General features: G+C 41.2%; 1 protein-coding gene across 4 annotated transcripts in view; it reads right to left on the bottom strand.

Moving 5' to 3' along the window:
* The window catches only part of KLF12 (KLF transcription factor 12), a 226,778-nt gene that overhangs the window by 9,719 nt on the left and 198,318 nt on the right, over nt 1-18,741 (bottom strand). For all 4 annotated transcript variants that reach the window (XM_079312989.1, XM_079312987.1, XM_079312988.1 and 1 more), the window contains one exon: nt 10,391-10,548. In XM_079312989.1, coding sequence (XP_079169115.1) covers nt 10,391-10,548 — 158 coding nt within the window. The remainder of the gene's footprint in view (nt 1-10,390; nt 10,549-18,741) is intronic.

Raw genomic sequence — 18,741 nt, 5'->3', positions numbered from 1 at the left:
AACCACCACGTAAATAGTTATGGGTTATTCTGCCAGCAGGGAAACTGTTCAGGAACTCCAGGAAACAGAGCTGGGCTTATATTCATTCCTTAGGCAAGGAACCTTATTTACTGCAACTGCAGATGCCCCATGCACTCCCTGTGCACTTACAGTTCCTTTCATTTGTGTATTATTTAAGTTTCATTTATCCAGCAGTTCAGCAGGCTCTTGGCAACCATGAGGTAACACTGTCTACTACCAGGACAGAAAATATCCCAGTGCTCAAGCTGTAAACAGTTCTCTCCCTCTGGCATCAACTCCCCTCTCTTTCTGGTATTGCAGATAAATGCCATGTCCTTTCTTATTCACATCCTCTTCAGACATCCCTATCTACCCATTTTCTCTGCACATGGAATTGTCACTGTGACTCTTGAGTTATTATGTCATTTCTCTGCAGCTCCTTCCTGCAGTGGCACGCAGCGTTCTGAAACGTTGCTAACACTTTTATTCCAAATAAGAGACAAGGAGGAAATAAACACAGGGGACTGTCCAGAGGTAAAGGTTTAGCAATCTAGTCAGATTTTTTCTATGTTTAAAGCTTTCATCACCCTGTGAAAGACAAAGTTAGAAAGCACATGGAAACAAAACCTGATGTATAGGTTTGTGTAATAATTCCAGACAGGCATGATGGGGGCATGGAGGAGATCCATTCACAAAATACAACTGGCTTCAGGGCAATTTGCCCACTTTAATAGGTGGAACATGCCAAATTCTGCTATATATACATCTTTATGCCCCAAGTTTCTACTGTCATTATTTTAGAGAAATATTTTCCCCATAAAAACCAGAGTGAGGTCGTAAGGATTTGGCCCAAAATGAATTGGAAGAAAATAAATAAGCCACAAGCATGCCTCTGTCTATGCCTGATATGCTACATTTTCTAGTCCAAGTGAACAGATCTGCAGTTTTGCAGGGTTGAGGACATCTCCTGGTTATTCCTGGTTCGGTTTCTGCTACAGGATGTTGTGCAATATATGTAATGTGTAGCATTTATGTCAGCTGTTTTCAGCTCCTATGTAAACACCAGAATTGTTCTGAAGCATATGGGACAGTCCTACTTCCACTCATACTGACAGGAGAAGAAATCATACACTGAAAACCACAAATGGCTAATTGGACTTTGCATTTCTACTAAAAATAAGAAATTTCAGGCAGAAAATAATCTTTTAACAGCAAAAACACTATCTGATAATGAACATCCTCAGGCACTCCCAAAGGAAGAGGGGATCTTAGCTTTCAGACATGAGGGAAAGGGAAAAATGACAATTCTTACATTTGATGTGATATTTTTATTAGTATAATTTTTTAATGAAAAAATAGAGCACTTATCAAGCACTTTACAACTTTGAAGTGCATTATAAAGCTTTTTTGAAAATGTAATTCCTCATAAAAGTCTCTCTTCACAGTAGTACTCTGTAACAAATATCAAATCCATTCTGCAGGTAGGAAAACCAAACCAGTGAGCATCAGCCTTCCCAAAACTGTTGAGAGTGAACAGCAGGGCTGTGACTTACACATTAGGAGAACCTTACTTTCTGTAATGAAAGAGCTAGATTTTAGCTTAAGCCCTTAAAAACTTTGAAATATTTTCAATTATTTTGATGCAAAAATCTAATTCAGTTATTTTACTTACTGCACTTACTAATTCACTCTCTCTCTTTGGTGAACATTTGCCATTTGACTTTTATGTTTCAGTATTGTCAAAATATGCAAATAAAAAATAAAATATCTTTCCGGGAAGAGATTAGTTTCGTATCAGTTGAGCAAGTCTGGCAAAACAATTTCTACTCGCAGAACAGGAACATGCTGTGCTGCCTGGGACACGTCTTGAAGTTCAGGTTTTTATTTCTTGTTCTCGGTCTGACTTAGGCAAAGCACAGGGACATGGTTTCTTCATGTGGAAACCAGGAACAAAACAATTTCTGCAGTTCAAATATACAGTGACAGCCTCCACTCCAGAAGAAGAGACAGAACTTCATTACACTTTGGCAGCCCTTGAACTCATTATTTACAAACTCCACCTGTGCTAATTCAAGTGGGAATCCTTTTCTTGCATCAAAATACACAAACATGTTTTCATTTCACTGCACTGATGAGCTTTGTTCCTGTTTGCCATCCTGGCCCTTCTCCCTCCCTCTTCAAGACCAGCACTACTTTGGCAACCCTACTTCTATCCTTCTACTACTGCTGTCCCACATGCCACTGTAGGTGTACAGCTGCCCCAGTTGATGCTGCTTAAATTCAAATCTCAAATTTGGGACTAAAAACACAAAATTCAATTAGCTATAATTTAAGAAGACAAACCCATTATATCAGTCTCTGGTCTGTTCTGTACTACATGTATGGAAAAGAAAGAAAGATGGGGAATCCAAGCAAATTCCACATTTTTTTTTTTTTGGGGCTTTGGCAGAGACTTTGCTCCAGAATGGGCCCCACCAAGTCCTATGTGACATATGAAAGAATTAATGCTCAGGGACAAGGATTAGTTACACACATTGCCAACGGCCCTGTTGATGCAGTATGATAAATTTTAACTCCTGTAAAAAAAAAAAAAGTGAAGCATTTGGAAACGTAAAGGCACCTGTGCACCTGAATCCAGGAGCCAGACCAAATCCCAACAATTCATGAAAAATATAATTTTATTGAGCTTCCTGAAATTTGTTTCCTGCATGACATGGTGTGTATACGTAAGTTTTAAAGTGTATGTTAAGTGCATATACATATACACTTAACATATGTATGTTATAGACATATCTGTAGTGGAAGATGACATGTAGTTTTCTTCTTCACAACTGCCAGAGCAAAAATATGGGACTATTGAATTTCCAGTGCTGTGGGAAAAGACTGAGGTTTTACTTCTTATAGCAGCCTTCACTCCCTGAAGTATTTGGGAAAGGTGATGCAACAGATCCATACTTCCATCAGCAGCCAAGTGTATGGAGGGTGCCAGCAGACCTGCACATTTACTCTCTTTAACTGGGGTGCTGCAGCCTTGGGCTTCAGTCTGGCCTTCCTTAAATAAAACAACTTTCCTTCACTGTGGTCTACAACTGCAAGGGAAACACCAAACAAGTCACATTTCCCTGCCCATCTGCCTTCAATGCTGGTACTGTCACTCCTCCTGGCATTGCTCCACATGCTCATCAAGAGGAAATACTCATGTTTCTCAGTATGAAACTTAGACCTTATTTTTGTTTTCTTGAAAAAAGACCCAAAAACCCAGCAAAACCCAAACCAACAATGAAAATCTGCCAAAGAAATAATAATAAAAAAACCCAACAAACAAAAGACAACTAAAAGGCTCCAAGGGATGAGCTTTGTCTCACACAGTTTTGCACAACTGATTATTTGGTGTTTGCACTGTGCTAGAAGCCAAGCTTCAAGCAGAGGATGGGCATTTGTGTGCTGAGCTGTGTATAGAAACAGAGCATTAAAAAACCCAATTCCCATTTAAGTGAGCTGGAAATCAAATTAAACTTTCCAAAAGAAGATATACAATTTTTATCACAATAAAGATCAGATGAAATATATATATATATAATACTAAAGAAAAATATTAACTGTCAAAAATATGCATAACAAAGGACAAGGGGAAAGCTCATTAATGTGACCAAAATACCCCTATTTCATATCCTCCAGTGGAGAAAACACTGAAGTGCAGAAAATAACTCCTCATCCTACACAGGTTGTATCAGATCTTTTCACCTTCCCATGAAACAAGTAGTTGTTGTACAATTTACCCATGTTTCTAACCGCTTATTTGCAAAAAAGTGAAGAATGAAAACATAATTTTCAGGATCTACCTCTTGTTTGCTTTTATACACAAAAAAAAACAAAGAAAGAAAAAACGAAGAAAACCTGACTAAAACATTTTAAAAATGCTTTTATGATGCTTACTTGTAGTTTTGAGCATGCTGCACTCTCAAAGATTGTGTTTCCAATCAAAGGGTGCACTGACAAAGACAGGATGGGCACGAGCAATTTGACACAATTCCCACAAGACATGGGGTATCACCAGCAACAAATTGTTGTTCCCTCTGCCGGGGACTGAGTGGGCTGCAGGAGCTGGAAACCCTGTATTGTGTATTTATTCCTCCAGGTCTGGGTGCAACATCTGGGAAAGTGTTTTGGAAGCAGTGGGAGTAAAGACATCTTTCTTGCCTTCATGGCACTTCAGGGCTACACATGGTAGACCACAATCATGCCAGAGACCTTGGATGAACTGCAGTTCTTTGGAGGTAGAGCATTAAGTACTAAATGGTTGGCTTAGGGAAAATCTTATTCTGCATAATGAAATTATCATTATTCCCTCGTGCCACACACAGACAAAACACATATGCACCCCATATTTACAAAGTCAAGGGGCACTGTTGAAAATATTTTTCATAACCTTGAGACTGAAAGTAATCACAGACGCAATTAGGCTTGCTTTCCCATCAAAGTGCCTCGGAATAACCACACGGGCACTCTTCCATATCGGCACAGCATCAGACCTACAATGCAGAGGAATGACTCCCTGTGTGTAAGGTGAATTCAGAGCTTGCAAAATGTGCCAGAAATGAAATCATTTAACTTTCCACAGAGCAGTTATTGGAAGAGAACTGGATGTACAAGCTCCTTCTGGTATGGACACCTGCCTGTAACTAGCTGGACTCAGACAAGTGTCTCACTACATCCAGAGCTTCCCACTTCTGCATCACCTTTCTAGGCTGTGTTGGTTTTGGTGAGCCTGCCCTTACACCCCTGCACATACTGCACCAGGAGACTCTGCTCTTAAATACATTTCTGTTCTGAAATGTGAAGCCAGCCACATCAATGGGACTATGCTAAGGTTTCATTTATTAAATAATCTGTTTATCTTCTAAAGAGAACCTGCATGAAGAAAGAGCTAGAAAGGAAAACTTCTGTGAAATATACTTGTTTTCACATTGGAAAGCTCTACTGTTTATTGAAACTGGCAGTAAATTTTAAACACTAAAAGCAAGTATTTCTTAAAAAATAAAAGCATCACCCAACACAAACAGAACCTCCTATTTTACTTAAAGCGAATTAATTTTTAAATTGGCTTTATTTAAATTCCCAGTTTTTGAAACAGCATATGAACCTGCTGTTGAAGGTTTTTTCACCTGACAGATTTTCACAGTACAGGAAGAGCACAGGGACAAGGAGAGCACAGGACACAAGAAAGAAAAGCTGGGGTTTTGAAAAGTGAGTCTGGCAGGTAGGAGATCAAGAGGTGTTAGAGACCAAAAATCTACACAGTTCAAGTAAAAGCCAGACAGATTATTTAAAAAATACTGCTTCTTCCCAATATTTGCCTAAAGAAGGGATTACAAATCTGTAAATATCTCTCTGGAACTTATAGTTAGCAAAAGGCATTCAACAGACCTTAAGAAAACAACATGCAATGAATGGAGTTTTAAAACCTACAGAACAAAAATAGCTTTTCTGGTGCCTCTGACTTTTTAAGTCTACTCTGAAAGTGCTCAAAGGAAAATGTGAACAAAGACTAATGACAGGAGCCCTTTCATATTAAAATAATATATGTAGCAACAGTGAGTGAGAGGAATGCAATGTTTGAAAAAGCACAGACTAAATAAAACACCCATGTACTCACTAGTCCTCTCTCCTCTAGGGTGGTGTCTCAATCCAGCTACAAAGGAACATCTTGGGGAGGGAACGCTGTCATTTTCTCAGGTACAGATCTGTACTTCTGAGATGTTTACTGTCTCCATGTAAAACTGCTGAGACCCCTTGACACTGACAAATAGGCTTCATTACGTCTGTGGCAAAGGTATTCGTTCTCATCTCTCAGGAATGATATAGGCGTTGATCAAGGACAAAGCACCAAACAGTAAAAAAATTCATTTGGCCTGGGGGCTATATTCAGCCTGGCTCTGTAAGAGCCTGACAGAGCCCCTCTACTGCAGCAGCAGTACTAAGAAGGGCGATTCATACCCAGTGCTCACTGGGGCTCACATGAACAGCACCAGTTGCAGCCCAGTATCTTTTTTGTCCCACAAAAGTGCTCCGGTTACTGACCTTAACCTCCTCCACTCCCCCCAGGCAGGAGCAAAGCCACGTCTGTCTATACGTGGTGCCTACACCCATGGATTAAATCCATTCCCACTTCATGCCACCTGGAAAGTCCCAGGCTTTTGCAGCTGTTGACCCCAGAAAGCTGCACTGTCACGTTCGTCCCGAAATTTTTAACAACTGAAATAAGTCGGTACAGAAATAAAGAATGCGGATTACAACTACAGTAAATTAAAATCCTGTGGAGGTGAGAGACAGGGAAAAGATCTCTTGTGTTTCAGACACTAAAATTATGTCCTGCATAACCTCAAAGCAGGCATCTTCTTTCTTCGTTGCTTCTTCAGCATGGTTCACACCATGCTTTAAACTCCTTAGGCTTCTCCATGTGGTAAGGGGGTAGCCATGATGAACTAGAACTGGATTTAACCATGAGCAACTTCAGATGTTTACATGTTCATACAGTGGAAAGAACCAGTATTATTCAGTCTGTAGGACTCAGATGTCCTACTGGAAGTGTTAATGGCAACTTTAGTACTGCCTAAAGGGATAGAAATAGCCCCTACAGATCATAAAATGGCATTCTGACTTGTTCCCCTCTCCATCTCCAAAGTAAAAGTAGCAAACTGAAGAAGCTGAGTCCCACCAGGGCTGCAGACCCCTTGGAAACAGCAGTTACACTCTCACCATTCCTGGGGCCAACACCAGCACTTGTGCCAAGTGCAACACAGGTGAACACAAGCTGGGAATGCAACCCATGGCTGCTGGTTTTCTCACTTTTGAAGATTATTCCTTTGTGGAGTCACACATAAGTAATTTCCTTTAAATTCACTGAAGCAGAAGCTAACTCAATGCAAGTCCAGTGAGCCAATTTCTCACAGTTTCTCCTTGCAGAAATAGTTGATAAACCTGAGCTGCGAGATTGCCTGAGAGCCCCGAAGGCTCTCCATCACACCTGATACCTACTGATAGCTTTATTTGATGATCTGGCAGAACAACAACACGAAGCTGATACTAGAAAGAGAAATTTAATACCAGTGCTTGTGATTTATGCAATGCTCTATCTATCAGAGGTTTCCCTTGCAGTTCTCCCAGTCAGATAGACAATACATAATTCAAGTCCGCCCCCCAGTGGACTCTGTGCCCACACCAGCACACTGAGTTTTGAGGACACTGGTGGCAAGTATTAAGGAGCTAGATGACAGCATTAAAAAACCTAGGAGTTACTCCAAGAGAATTAAATTCAGCTGTTACCATCTGTAATATTCTGTTTCCATTCTTCATCAGGATGAAAAGAAGTATACCTTCCAACCAACAAATCTGTTCACCCTGTCATAATAGTACATGTTTTTCCTCCTGTGCCTAAACTACTGTGAACAGAAAATCATGTAGGTTGGAAAAGATCTCTAAGACCAGGTAAGTAAGTGAAAAAAAAAAAAATTTCTCAGACACATACTGCTTACGTAAACAATTGTAAGCAAGATCAGCCTGCCTAAAAAAAATAAGGTACAGATTATGCAATACTGAGTTTCTGTGATCTTTTCTCAGAAAATTTCCTACTGAAACTTGCTCACTCTTGCGTGCATAGCTGTCATACTTCATTTATACTTATCCAAAACTGCACTAATTACTGTGGGTCATACGTGAATAATTAACTTCTTTTGCCTGAAGCAAAAGTAAAGGCTGAGATAAAAAGCCCAAGATGAGATTAGTACATGGAGTACGCTCATGGCCAATGCTACATGAAAGTCTGAATACACCAACTTCTTACCAAGACCTCTGAATGCTCCTGTAAAACATTTAATTTTAGCAGCATGACACAGGTTTTCTCACTGCATCCACTGGCTAAATTCAGCACTGACCATTTTTCTGGATGACGCTTCTTTCATCATGCCTGCTGCAATGTCAATATAAAGCAGTTATCAGCTGACTATATAACGAAGGTTTTTATTTTATGTTGTTTTTCTTTTTCCCTGAAGTAATAAACCAGCTTCCAGCATGACTACAGAGAACAGTTCAGGCAGTTGTATTGTGGCGTGGGAATTCATTTCAGCCAACTCACAGCCTGGCAGGTATCCGGCTTCCTCTGTACTCAGCAGTGAAAGAGAAGCACCTTTGCAAGCCAATCCCTGGGTATACCTGAAGAGGGAATAGTATGCCCCAGAGGTGCCAATCCCTCTTCTCTGACTACCCAGAGATCCCAGACAGATAGCATAGTCTTGACACCCAGCTGCCAGGGAACCACGACTGGGGATGTGGATCCTACAATTACAGCAGGTAGACAAACTCCTTTTATGTTTGTGGAGAGCTACATATAGGATTAAACTGGGATTTACCTATATCCTCTCAAGCTGTCAGTGTCTACTGCTGAGCACCCTAAGTGCACAGCCTGAGATTCAGTGGTGTGAACTATCTAACACTGATTTGTGTGCATTACCTGCAAGCACTGGTCTGCCCCATGAGATCACTGAAGAATCTGACAAATCAGACATCTGACAAATGTAATTCTCAGTGTTTTAAAATGCCATGGAAGAAAAGAGCCTCTTCTGTTTCTGGGCTGACTTGGGTGTGACATTTCTGAGGTTGTCCACATCTAGTTTGGTAACTCACACGATACTCCTGGGCTGCTCGCCAGTCTGGCAGAGAAGAGTGACTTCCCTGTGGTGTAAGCAGATAAATGGTATTTTTGTTTCAAATCAAGCAACTCTTCCCTGTTGGGTTCTCTTTTTTGAATCTGTTACAGACATGTATTTCTCAAAGGGCGATACAGGCAAGAAAAGAAACAATGCAGAAATCCAGGCAGGAAGAAGGAAAGGGACAGAGTAGGGTTAGACTGAGATAGAAGAGGTAAAACAAGAAAAAGGTGGCAGAGGAAGGGTATATAAAAGATATTCGAAGAGTAGGGATGAAAGACCATATTTAAGATAGAAAAGAAGAGGGAAGAAGATAAAATAATTGAGACAAGACATCACAAATAATGAGTAGAAGGCTCTTCTTAATGGAAAGATGTGAAGAAACCAGGAAAATTGGCCTGGAAGTAAATGTAATGGAATTCCTAGATCACCAGAACCTTTCTGTTGTTTAAGGAAGGAACTCAAACCTTATAGAAATTGTTTTAGTAGGGGATATTAGGATGGAGCCTTGTTCAGAACTCCTCTGAACAAAAGTCCTACCAGCCAAAAGACATATTGGAAAGAGTGATGGAGATGTGGCCTCACTTGAAATGGAGAAGTCTTCACTTAATTTTCTAAAATAATATCTCATACTATTTAGAGTACATCAGATCACAGAAAGTGCCAGCAGACTGTCAGCAAAGAACAATATTGTCCCATGTGCTGGATAAACACCATCTTTCCTCCAAGGAGTTGCAGGAATGCTGAAGTCCATTAACAGTAGAGAGATCAATAAACTTAATTTAAGCAAATCAGGATCAGAGTAAGGAATAGTACTGAGGCTCAGAGTGTTCTGTCCACTGCCTTTCTAGCCATCCAATCAATCCCCTTTTAGACTTGCTCTTGGTAACTTTAAATTGCTGCTCCTGAGTTTATCCACAATAAAATTACAACTGTTACACATCACTGCTTTAGCTACCCTTACATGCCAGTCATACAGACTAGTAAAAGCCCATAAAGTTAGTAAGAACACCAGGTATTGATTCAGTGTTAAATATGGTCACCCCTGAATGGGACCCAGCTCTTCTAGGCACCTCCTTTGTATCTCTGTTGTAGGGATCTAGTGTGACCAATTCTCATACAGTGATGACTTCCCTCTCCATTATGGGGTAGGTGCCTCTGAAAGCCTCCAGAAAGACATACTGAGTTTATCCTTGAATTGAACTGAAGGATTTCAGGAGCTCCTGGCATCCAAAGCTACATCTATAAAAGCAATAGTTTCAAAGAAACAGGTCTGTAGAGTGAAAAAACATGCTGCTGAAGATTCATGACCACACTATATGCTCTTGAAGGTTTTCCCTGGACTAGCTCTGGTTGGTCCCAAGCAATGACCACCTTTTGTCTGCTGAAGCACAACAAGTTTGTCCCTAGAACCACTTTTCTGTTTCATCTGAGAAGAGTCTGGTTGGTGCTGACACCAGTCTGGTGCTGCTGAGTGGGGGTGACAGGGGAGTTCCATTCAGAAACACACTCCTGATCTGCACCAGAATGCCAATGCACTCACAGACATCTCTGTTACTGAAAGGCCTGTGAATAGCAGTGCAAGCCTTGGCTCTGAGTGTAGGATGACAAGCTCACTATGCCCTGAACTGGACAAAAAGGCACCTGCTTTTCTTAACCACGGTGCACAGTGCTGCAAATCGTACCTGTGTGCGTTCTCCGGTGAGCCTTCAGGTGGGAGCTCTTTGTGTACACCTTGTTGCACCCCTCAAAGTCACACCGATGGATGCGCCGCTTCCTGGAGTCTGGAGACTCAGACCTCCTCTGACGCCTTGTGCTCTCAATACTGAACGGTGAAATTGAACTGAAAAACACAACACAGGCAAAAAAATGAAGCAAGAGCGTGGTGTATATCCCAGGTCCCAAAAAATCATCTGTAACACAAGTGACTGTGCTAGAAGTGACATAAACAATGCATTAACTATTTCCCTTTCTATATTTTGACACAATTAGTGCTTGAACTAGAGCAATAATAAAGCAGCCTGACTTTATCTGAGCTCTGTTTCTATTTGACATGTGTCCAGGTACAAGCTCACTGAACTGTTTTCAAAACAAGTTTATATATAGCTTCCATAACTTCTTTTTGACAAGTTTAAATAGATAAAAAGCCTGAAACCTTTTATGAAAAAGTGTTTCCAGTACCCAGATCTGAACTATGGATCCTCATATTAGGTCAAACACCTGTTGTTTGCTTGAATACAGACTGCTAACAGATCCAGATCACTCTGTAGCAGCAGTTTTTCCACTTTCTCATTTAACAACTCTCAATCTATCATATGCAAGCCAATGAAATTTATTTTCTTTCAGACTACTGATAAATGAAGTTTATTAGAATAAAGCCAGAGAACAATCCCCACAGAAACACATAAACACTTATCAAAGATACTCCATTTACAGCAATGTTCTATGGCCTATCAGTTACCCTAATTTTAAGCAATTAAAAACACAGCATTGAAATAATCTTGCATGAGTTTATAAGTACAGTGTGTGCTAGACCTAATACTTGAAGAAAGGCTTGCTACAGCAATGCATTTGGCTTGGTTAGATAAATTATTATCATGTTGGAAGGCCAAGATTCGAACTGTCATTGACCACCAGTAATTACACTTCCCAGCCATAAATCATTATTAACTGATCATCCTATCAACCTCACTACAATTATATTGCACAGCAATCACAGCCACCCACAGCTACACCAGCCTGTTTAGTTAAGTTCTGGAACAACTCTGCCCTTCATCAAGTTTCTGGGGCTTCCCAGGTTTATTAACATCTAAGGGAAATGGGCTACACATTCACTAGCCTGCTCTTTTAGACTCTTAAGGTCAATCTGAATGAAAAATACGAACCTTTGGGGAAGCCATACTACTAAAGTGGGCATTTGAAAGGAGCACTGACGTTGGTGCATCTGTTGGGAAGCACCTCTGTTAACAGTGACCTGCAGGTGCTGTTGGAGGAGTTCCTGTACAGCTACAGCTGTTATGGCATGCACTGAACTCCTAGAGCTCTGCAGAACTTGCTGAGGACTATTTATACAGGGTTAGAAGTCTGCATAAAGCATCTCACACCATCAGCACTTGATTTCACTGCTGTTCTAATTTTCTACACACAAATCTCTAAGCCTTGAATTAGTGGTAGTACAAATCACACATTTTTATTTTTAAGTATTTTCACAGTACAACCCTAATTTGAAGCACTAATGGGGAAAAAAATGTACCTTCTTTCTGAACAGTACTTTTTAAACATATATTCATGTTTCACCTGCAGGCAAGAGATTCTCCAGATTAATTATTTTTGCCTATAATAAGATGCATATAAACAGATGAGCAGAGAATTCCTGAAATGGAGAAAGAAGTGGACAGAGAGCTGTAGTAACAACATTAGCTGGCAAAAAGTAGCCCCCAAGAGAGTAAGAAACATTAGCACTTTAACTATATGACTGGAATACAGATATGTCTAGCTCTCACAGAAATGGCTTAGGAATTGCATTTAAGCATCTGAATCGCAGAGCAAATAAAAGTCTTGGATTAGAAATCCACTGAGAATGGTTTCATTACTCCAGCCGGGGGTTTTTTAAACATCCCACCAGCTGAAATAAAAGCAAATCCATAAAATAAACATTAAAGCTCAATACTGAATATACAAAATCTAGTGCTCAAAACCAGGAAATCCTGATCTTTAAAAGTAAGTATTTTTGCATGCTTTTTGCTGCAAGTAACTTATGAGCTGTCTTCAAACCCTATTTTGTAAGAAAGCATTCAGATCTGTTTAGATAGTACAGCTTATTTAAATAGGAGGATGACCAAGCTTAAAATGCTGCTGCAATTTCCAGCCCCAAGACAAAATGAACCTTGAGAACAGTCAGCACCTCATAAAAAGCTGTGTCACATACGAGAAAGTGATCTCACTGCTGGAAACTGCTCTGTGCTTTCCTGGATATTTATACAGAAGAGGATAGCACAGAGCAGTACCATGAGGGTGGCACATGATCAATGATGCTGCTTTTTAACTGGATTGCTGCATCTTTTTACAAAGTGTAGGATCCTACTTGTCCTACAAGAGAGAAAGTAACTGAGTAATCCACAGAAGGTGACGAATATTGTCACCATCCCCTGAGAGCTTCACAGTCATCACTTGCTCAGCACAGCAAGGAGAAAAGCTACTCTCAGCTAGAACCAGCAAATGTCACCTCATGCCTTCCCTTCGCAGCCGTGCAGCATAAATGACAAACCAACCAGCACAGGAGACCCACATGGCAAGTGACAGCATATGTCCAAAGTGGTTTTCCTCTGCCACTGAACTCCTGTGGCACAGGGACCTGCTCTGTGCAGACACGGTCACGGTGGAAAAGCAGCCAGAATCTACCTGACACCACCAGCTTCATTTTGGCCTTACAAAACTTGTGTGACTTTAAATGGGGATATCACCAAAGACCCTAAAAAACCACAAAGGACTTTTTTGAGCTTCCTCATGTTAGTCCCTGTCACAGTATGGTCCAGATGATCTGCTGATTGATGGTCTTTCCCTCTGCCATGCAGACAGGAAAGAGACACCTTCTTCTTTCTCAAGCAATTTCTATATAGCACCCTCACTGTCCAGATGAAGGGAAGTCCTCAAAACCACATTTGTGCCTTTTGAAGACCACAGGGGCTGTGCCAGGTGTCTCTGGTCAGCACAGGGTTCCTGAAACTACTGATTGATGGCACCATGGTGGACAAAGACTTTGAAATGGATGTGCCAGGGAATTCACAGGCATTTATTTTTTTTTCAACTAACTTACTTTTCCTTTTAATTTAAAATGCATTTTAAAATTCTATAAAATAAATAAAGAAAAATCACCACAAAAAAGACCACAGTGCCCCTCCTCCCCCAACCAAAACCCAAACAAATCATATTGTAGCAGCCTGTTTCAAATTTAAGTGTCCCCCCAGTGACTACACAGAGATGGAAACCTGTTACCAGCCAAGAGCCACTAGGGTACCCCAAGGAAGAGCTGCCAATTCTTCTGTTAATGGCCATGATCTCAGGCAGCCTTTAAGGCTTGACCTGGGCATTTGCAGTAGGACTTTTGCCATGTTTAACAGCTCACCAGGATGTATTACATTACTGCTGAAACATGAAGTTTGAAAGATAAATTAACAAATAAAAATAAATGGGTTCTGACCTGCCAGCTTGATGTTTACTTATTTGCAGCCTCTTATTTCTAAACCCAGTTTAATTTCTATGTTAGTGTATAACATTTCTACATTAGTACACCTAATGGGAATCCTGGGAGACTGCTGGCTGCATCCATGAGCAGCTGCAACACCTGTAGTCAGTAGGGTTGGTAGGGTGAAATGAATAAAACCAATGCAAACATTTAGGGTGATTTACAAAAATTCATCCGTGTTGTTTCCAGTTAGAAGTGAAAACATTAATCTTTGCAACACACACGGCCAAGTTCTTGTCTCTGTGATACAAAGTCTGCAAAGGCTAACACCGACTGGGGCTTCACCACTAGATGGCCATCAAGTTCTGCTGACCATGATCTGCATTGCATGAGATGTGGATTATAACAATCCTGGTTGCAGGATTATTTTTCCTTTCTATGAATGCTGCCTATGACCTCCTAGGTGTTTAGCCTCTGTTCTGTGCTGTGAATAGCCCTTGGCACAGGCAGTAACACTGTTAAAAACCACACGTAATGGGTGTCTTTACACTGATGCTGTGTCTTCTGAGCAATATGCCGAGCAGAGCCACCTGGGGAACACTGTTTATTAAAGCCTTGAACTGAGTTCAGTCCCGTGGCACACAAGCCCTGCACGCTGGCTGCTCCCCGCTCAGTGTGCTCAAGTGCACTCACCCTGAGGCAAACACACAGGGTTACCTTTGGCTGCCCAAGCAGGAGCTCCTGGTGCTGTGGCATCCCAGTGAGCCGGCCAAGGGTGGCGACAGGGCAAGCAAGGAGCCAGGGACGTGCTGCGAGCCACGCTTTGCTCTTGGCTCTGCAAACCCACACAGCGTCCCAGCGCTGCAGCTTCATCCTTGTCATTAGCAGTTTTACTCTTCCTTGGCCCCTCCACTATGAGCTATCAGCTCACTATGTGTTTCTGGGTACACATCCTGCCTGCCTCCAAAGACCTCAGGAAAACACATTGATCCAGGCTGACAGGCCACAACAGCTTGTGCCAACATCCCTGTCACCTTACCTAAGTCTCTACAGCAGCCAGGCTGCACTACCTTTCTCTCTAGCTGGCCCTGTAGTTAATTGAGAGACTTGAGGCTGCACCCTAATAACAGTCCAAGGCTGCTAAAAGCAGATGCTCTCTTCCCTTTGGGGTGAGACCCAGGATGTGTCAGCCATGTCCCTCCACTCTGGCTACTATGGGAAGAAAATCCAGATGGGGCTCAGGCCCGTGCAGCATCTGGCATCTGCTCAGCCTGGAGAGGGGCTCAGAGCGGGCCAGATGGATGAGTTGTGGTCCTCTTGTGCCACTCAGTCCCCAGGTGCTGGAGCACAGGATTTGGCTGAGATGGCACACCAGGACAGTCCCACTCCAGAACTGGTTTCTGTTGTGCTGGCACCGGCACTTGCCTGACTCTGCAGTAAGCCGGTGGAGGACCCACAATGATGGAAAGAAAATTCTGCCAAAAAAAATTTTGAGAGGCTTTTGGTAGCTTGACTCCCTAAGTAGGAGACTGCCAAGTACCTGCACTGATATATGGCAGAGGATGGGAACCTGTGGCCATGGGTTAGGGGAGCGTCATCACCCCTTGTAGTGGCATCCAGCTGTAATTACCACAGCTTCCATGTCAATTCAGAATATGTGTGAAGAAATTGAGAACATGGACATAAGCAATCAATATCAGGAACAACTGGAAAATCCAGCTTATGTTCCATGGAAAAGATGGGTCTTGTAATATTTGAGTATAAAACACACAGAAAAATAACCACATAAATAGAGAGGCTGAAAACAAAAATTGGGAGATATGACCATGTTGAATAACTATGAGCTGACGATGTGCTTTGGCAATACATGATAGAACCACTCATAACCCGCCCTCAGTTCAAATTTGGACATTCAGATATTTACAGGTTTTATGTTTTTAAAGGGAAAAGTATGTCACTATACAATGTTCAAATATTCAAATAGTGTATAAATTCAGCAACGTGAATCTTTACTTCATGAGACATGCAAAGCTTCTGGGTCAGCCTGTAAGTTATAGTAATTAAAAGTGTAGGCAAATTAAATAAAAGCAGAAAACTAGAGTACAACATGCCTGCAGTTAGATGGTAATGAGCAGTTGAAGAAAATCCTTGGTTCTCTAACATTTGTTGAGCGTTCAAAGGGAACCAAGGCTGTAGAAAGAAGCAGCATGGGTTGTGGCTGCTTAACATTTATAGAAACTAGAGCTGTTAAGTGTCTAACTATAGACATAATGTTTTTAAATCCCAGCCTTTGGATTCGGTGTGGGATGGCACCCCCTGAACAGCATGCTCACACACCCCCACGGCAGCTGTCACTCCTCCTCTGGTGCCCAGAGCAGCTCCCCATCAAGGACCCTCAGAAGCAGGAATGACCACAGTCCCAACACCTCTGCTTGGCTCCTCCAGCACTTTTCTGAATGAACACATCCACAGCAGCACACTACTCATTCAAGAGCTGATGTCACTTACAACAAAGTATCTTCTGTCAGGCAACACCTCACACACTAACAGACATGTGGCTACCCTGTGTCTTTTTGAAAAGCAGCATTGAATCACATTTCCCAGATTCCAACTGTCAATTACTTATTTTGTAGCAGCTTTTCACATAATGTAATTTCATTTTCTGGTAGGTCACATAATGTTACTATTCCACTCAGGATAGTGGTAACACTATACACTTCACCATGAAGAAATATGACATGGATTATTTCTCATTACAGTTTATGAAACTTTTTCTAGTAGTCAGATGCCAAAATCCTACTATATAAAAACATAGTAGGTTTTTTGCTACAAAATTATTAAATATCAGTGCTGTCTCCTGATAAAAAATCTTCACTCACTCAAATACTTACTTTTTTTAAAATATAAAGTTATTACTGTCCCCTGTTCATAAACAGATGCACATGCATATATACATATGTATTTTTCTCGTCTTTGATTCTTAGATTCTAATTAATGTTTCATGAAAGGCAAACAGCTGCCTTAGGAATGTTAGACATTAAAACATATCAAGCAGTACTTAAGGCAATCATAAAAAGAAAACATTTGCCACTCTTTTATTAGCAGTAGTTACTTCAATCACTGTACTTTAAGGTGATGTTATACTGGAAATTATACTTTTTGTCAAGAAAGAAAGAAAGGAGGAATTTGGCAGCATACACAAACAGAACACATATTAAATGGGAAAATTACATGGATAAACAAGATAGAGACAAAAGATTATTTGAACACATTTGGTTCAGAAGGTGCTTGAGCTGGAGCTGGAGCGAAGCTGCACCAGGAGCAGATGGGAAGTTTTCCTAGGAAGAAATTAGGAAGTTTCTGCTGTTATGCTCTGAATAGATGTCCAATGCTGACTGTTGCCAGAGGCAGTAGCCTGGTAAAGAGGATCCTCTGCTTCAGCTCCATATGGCCATTCCCTTGCTGTTATATCCCTGACCTGGACAGTCAGCAAACAAAACACCCTGCACATCTTTAACCTTGATTTTATCTGCAGCATTTACTGCTGAGACCAGATAAAGGTACTTGGACTGCTGAGCTTCCTTGCAAAACCTCATTGTGTCACAGCATTGCTCTGGCTGGGGTGGAAGTGGAAGAACAAATATACATGGAACAAACTTCTGGCAAAAGGGAAGAACTTTGGGGCCTCCCATTCATCACTTCTGTTATCAACTGTGTTAAGCTGAGACCTAAGACACCCTGATCTGTATTTATGCTGAGGGATCCAGGAGCACTTTCCAGCTCTTAGAATTTCGTGTTCTGAGATGTGTCCCAGCTCCACAGTGGGCTGAGACCCAAAATACACCCTATTCTCCTCTTTCACACTGCTTCTCTCTTTTGGGTTTCTAAGGAAAGGAAGCTGGGCCAGGAAGTATCTATGACATGCTCCAACATGCCCCCCAGATCTGGTGACTGGAGGACTGTGAAGCACTTCTGACAGATAAAACCCATAAATCAAATCTATGATGAACTCTTGATGCCACAGAAAAAAAACTCCACCAAAACCTTTCCATCTATTTTAGCCTTATTAAACGACAAAGTTTTACCCTAGAGAGCTCCTGTGTAAAAAAGCAAAGGAATTACATGCTAACTACCCTGTACCTAGACATTGCCTACATTATTAAAAAGCTTCTTCCTGGTTTTGAGAAAGTTCATGGCTGTATGACAACTTGCAGTACTACATCCAGCGGGAGCCAAACCTGGGCAACAGCAAGTCCCACACCAGCCCTACTGAATTACTGAGATGCTCCTCAACAAGGATGAATTTCATGTTTGTCCTGACATGCCATGGCATACAGTTTGTTTCTACCTGTAAAAGTTTTAGAAACATTTGAAAGGAAGGCTATCATGTTTTACACAGACTTAACGTTTTCAGTAATATTAAACACAATTCTGTTTCACTGCTCTGCCTTTCCCTTGGTTTGGACAGATGGATTCATATTAAGTGAGAGACTTTTCCTTAGATTTTGTCAGAGATTCTGAGGTGACACATGACAGCAGTTTAGACATGTTTAGAAATTTTTTTTCTAACATGTGCATGTTACAGAGGATGCACAGCTGCAATGTTGACCCTTCCAGCTCATCAGGATGGCTGAACACAGTGCAAAGACTGCTCTGGATGTCGAAGCCCATGTTAACACCTCTTTTTCTAACATGGTGTATTCATGGAATAAAGACTAACAGAAAATCTCATTTGGATTAAAATTTTAGATTTTAAATTATCTGCTCAGCAAGGTTTTTCAGAGCTAGACCAAGCTGTTCATAGTCTTGTCCTGTTTAAGGCTGAAAATGTTTGAAGACAGAAAACAAACA

Source organism: Erithacus rubecula, assembly GCF_903797595.1.
Source record: "Erithacus rubecula genome assembly, chromosome: 1".
In the NCBI taxonomy this organism is placed as follows: Eukaryota; Metazoa; Chordata; class Aves; order Passeriformes; family Muscicapidae; genus Erithacus; species Erithacus rubecula.
This window is presented reverse-complemented; position numbering and strand designations above follow the sequence as displayed.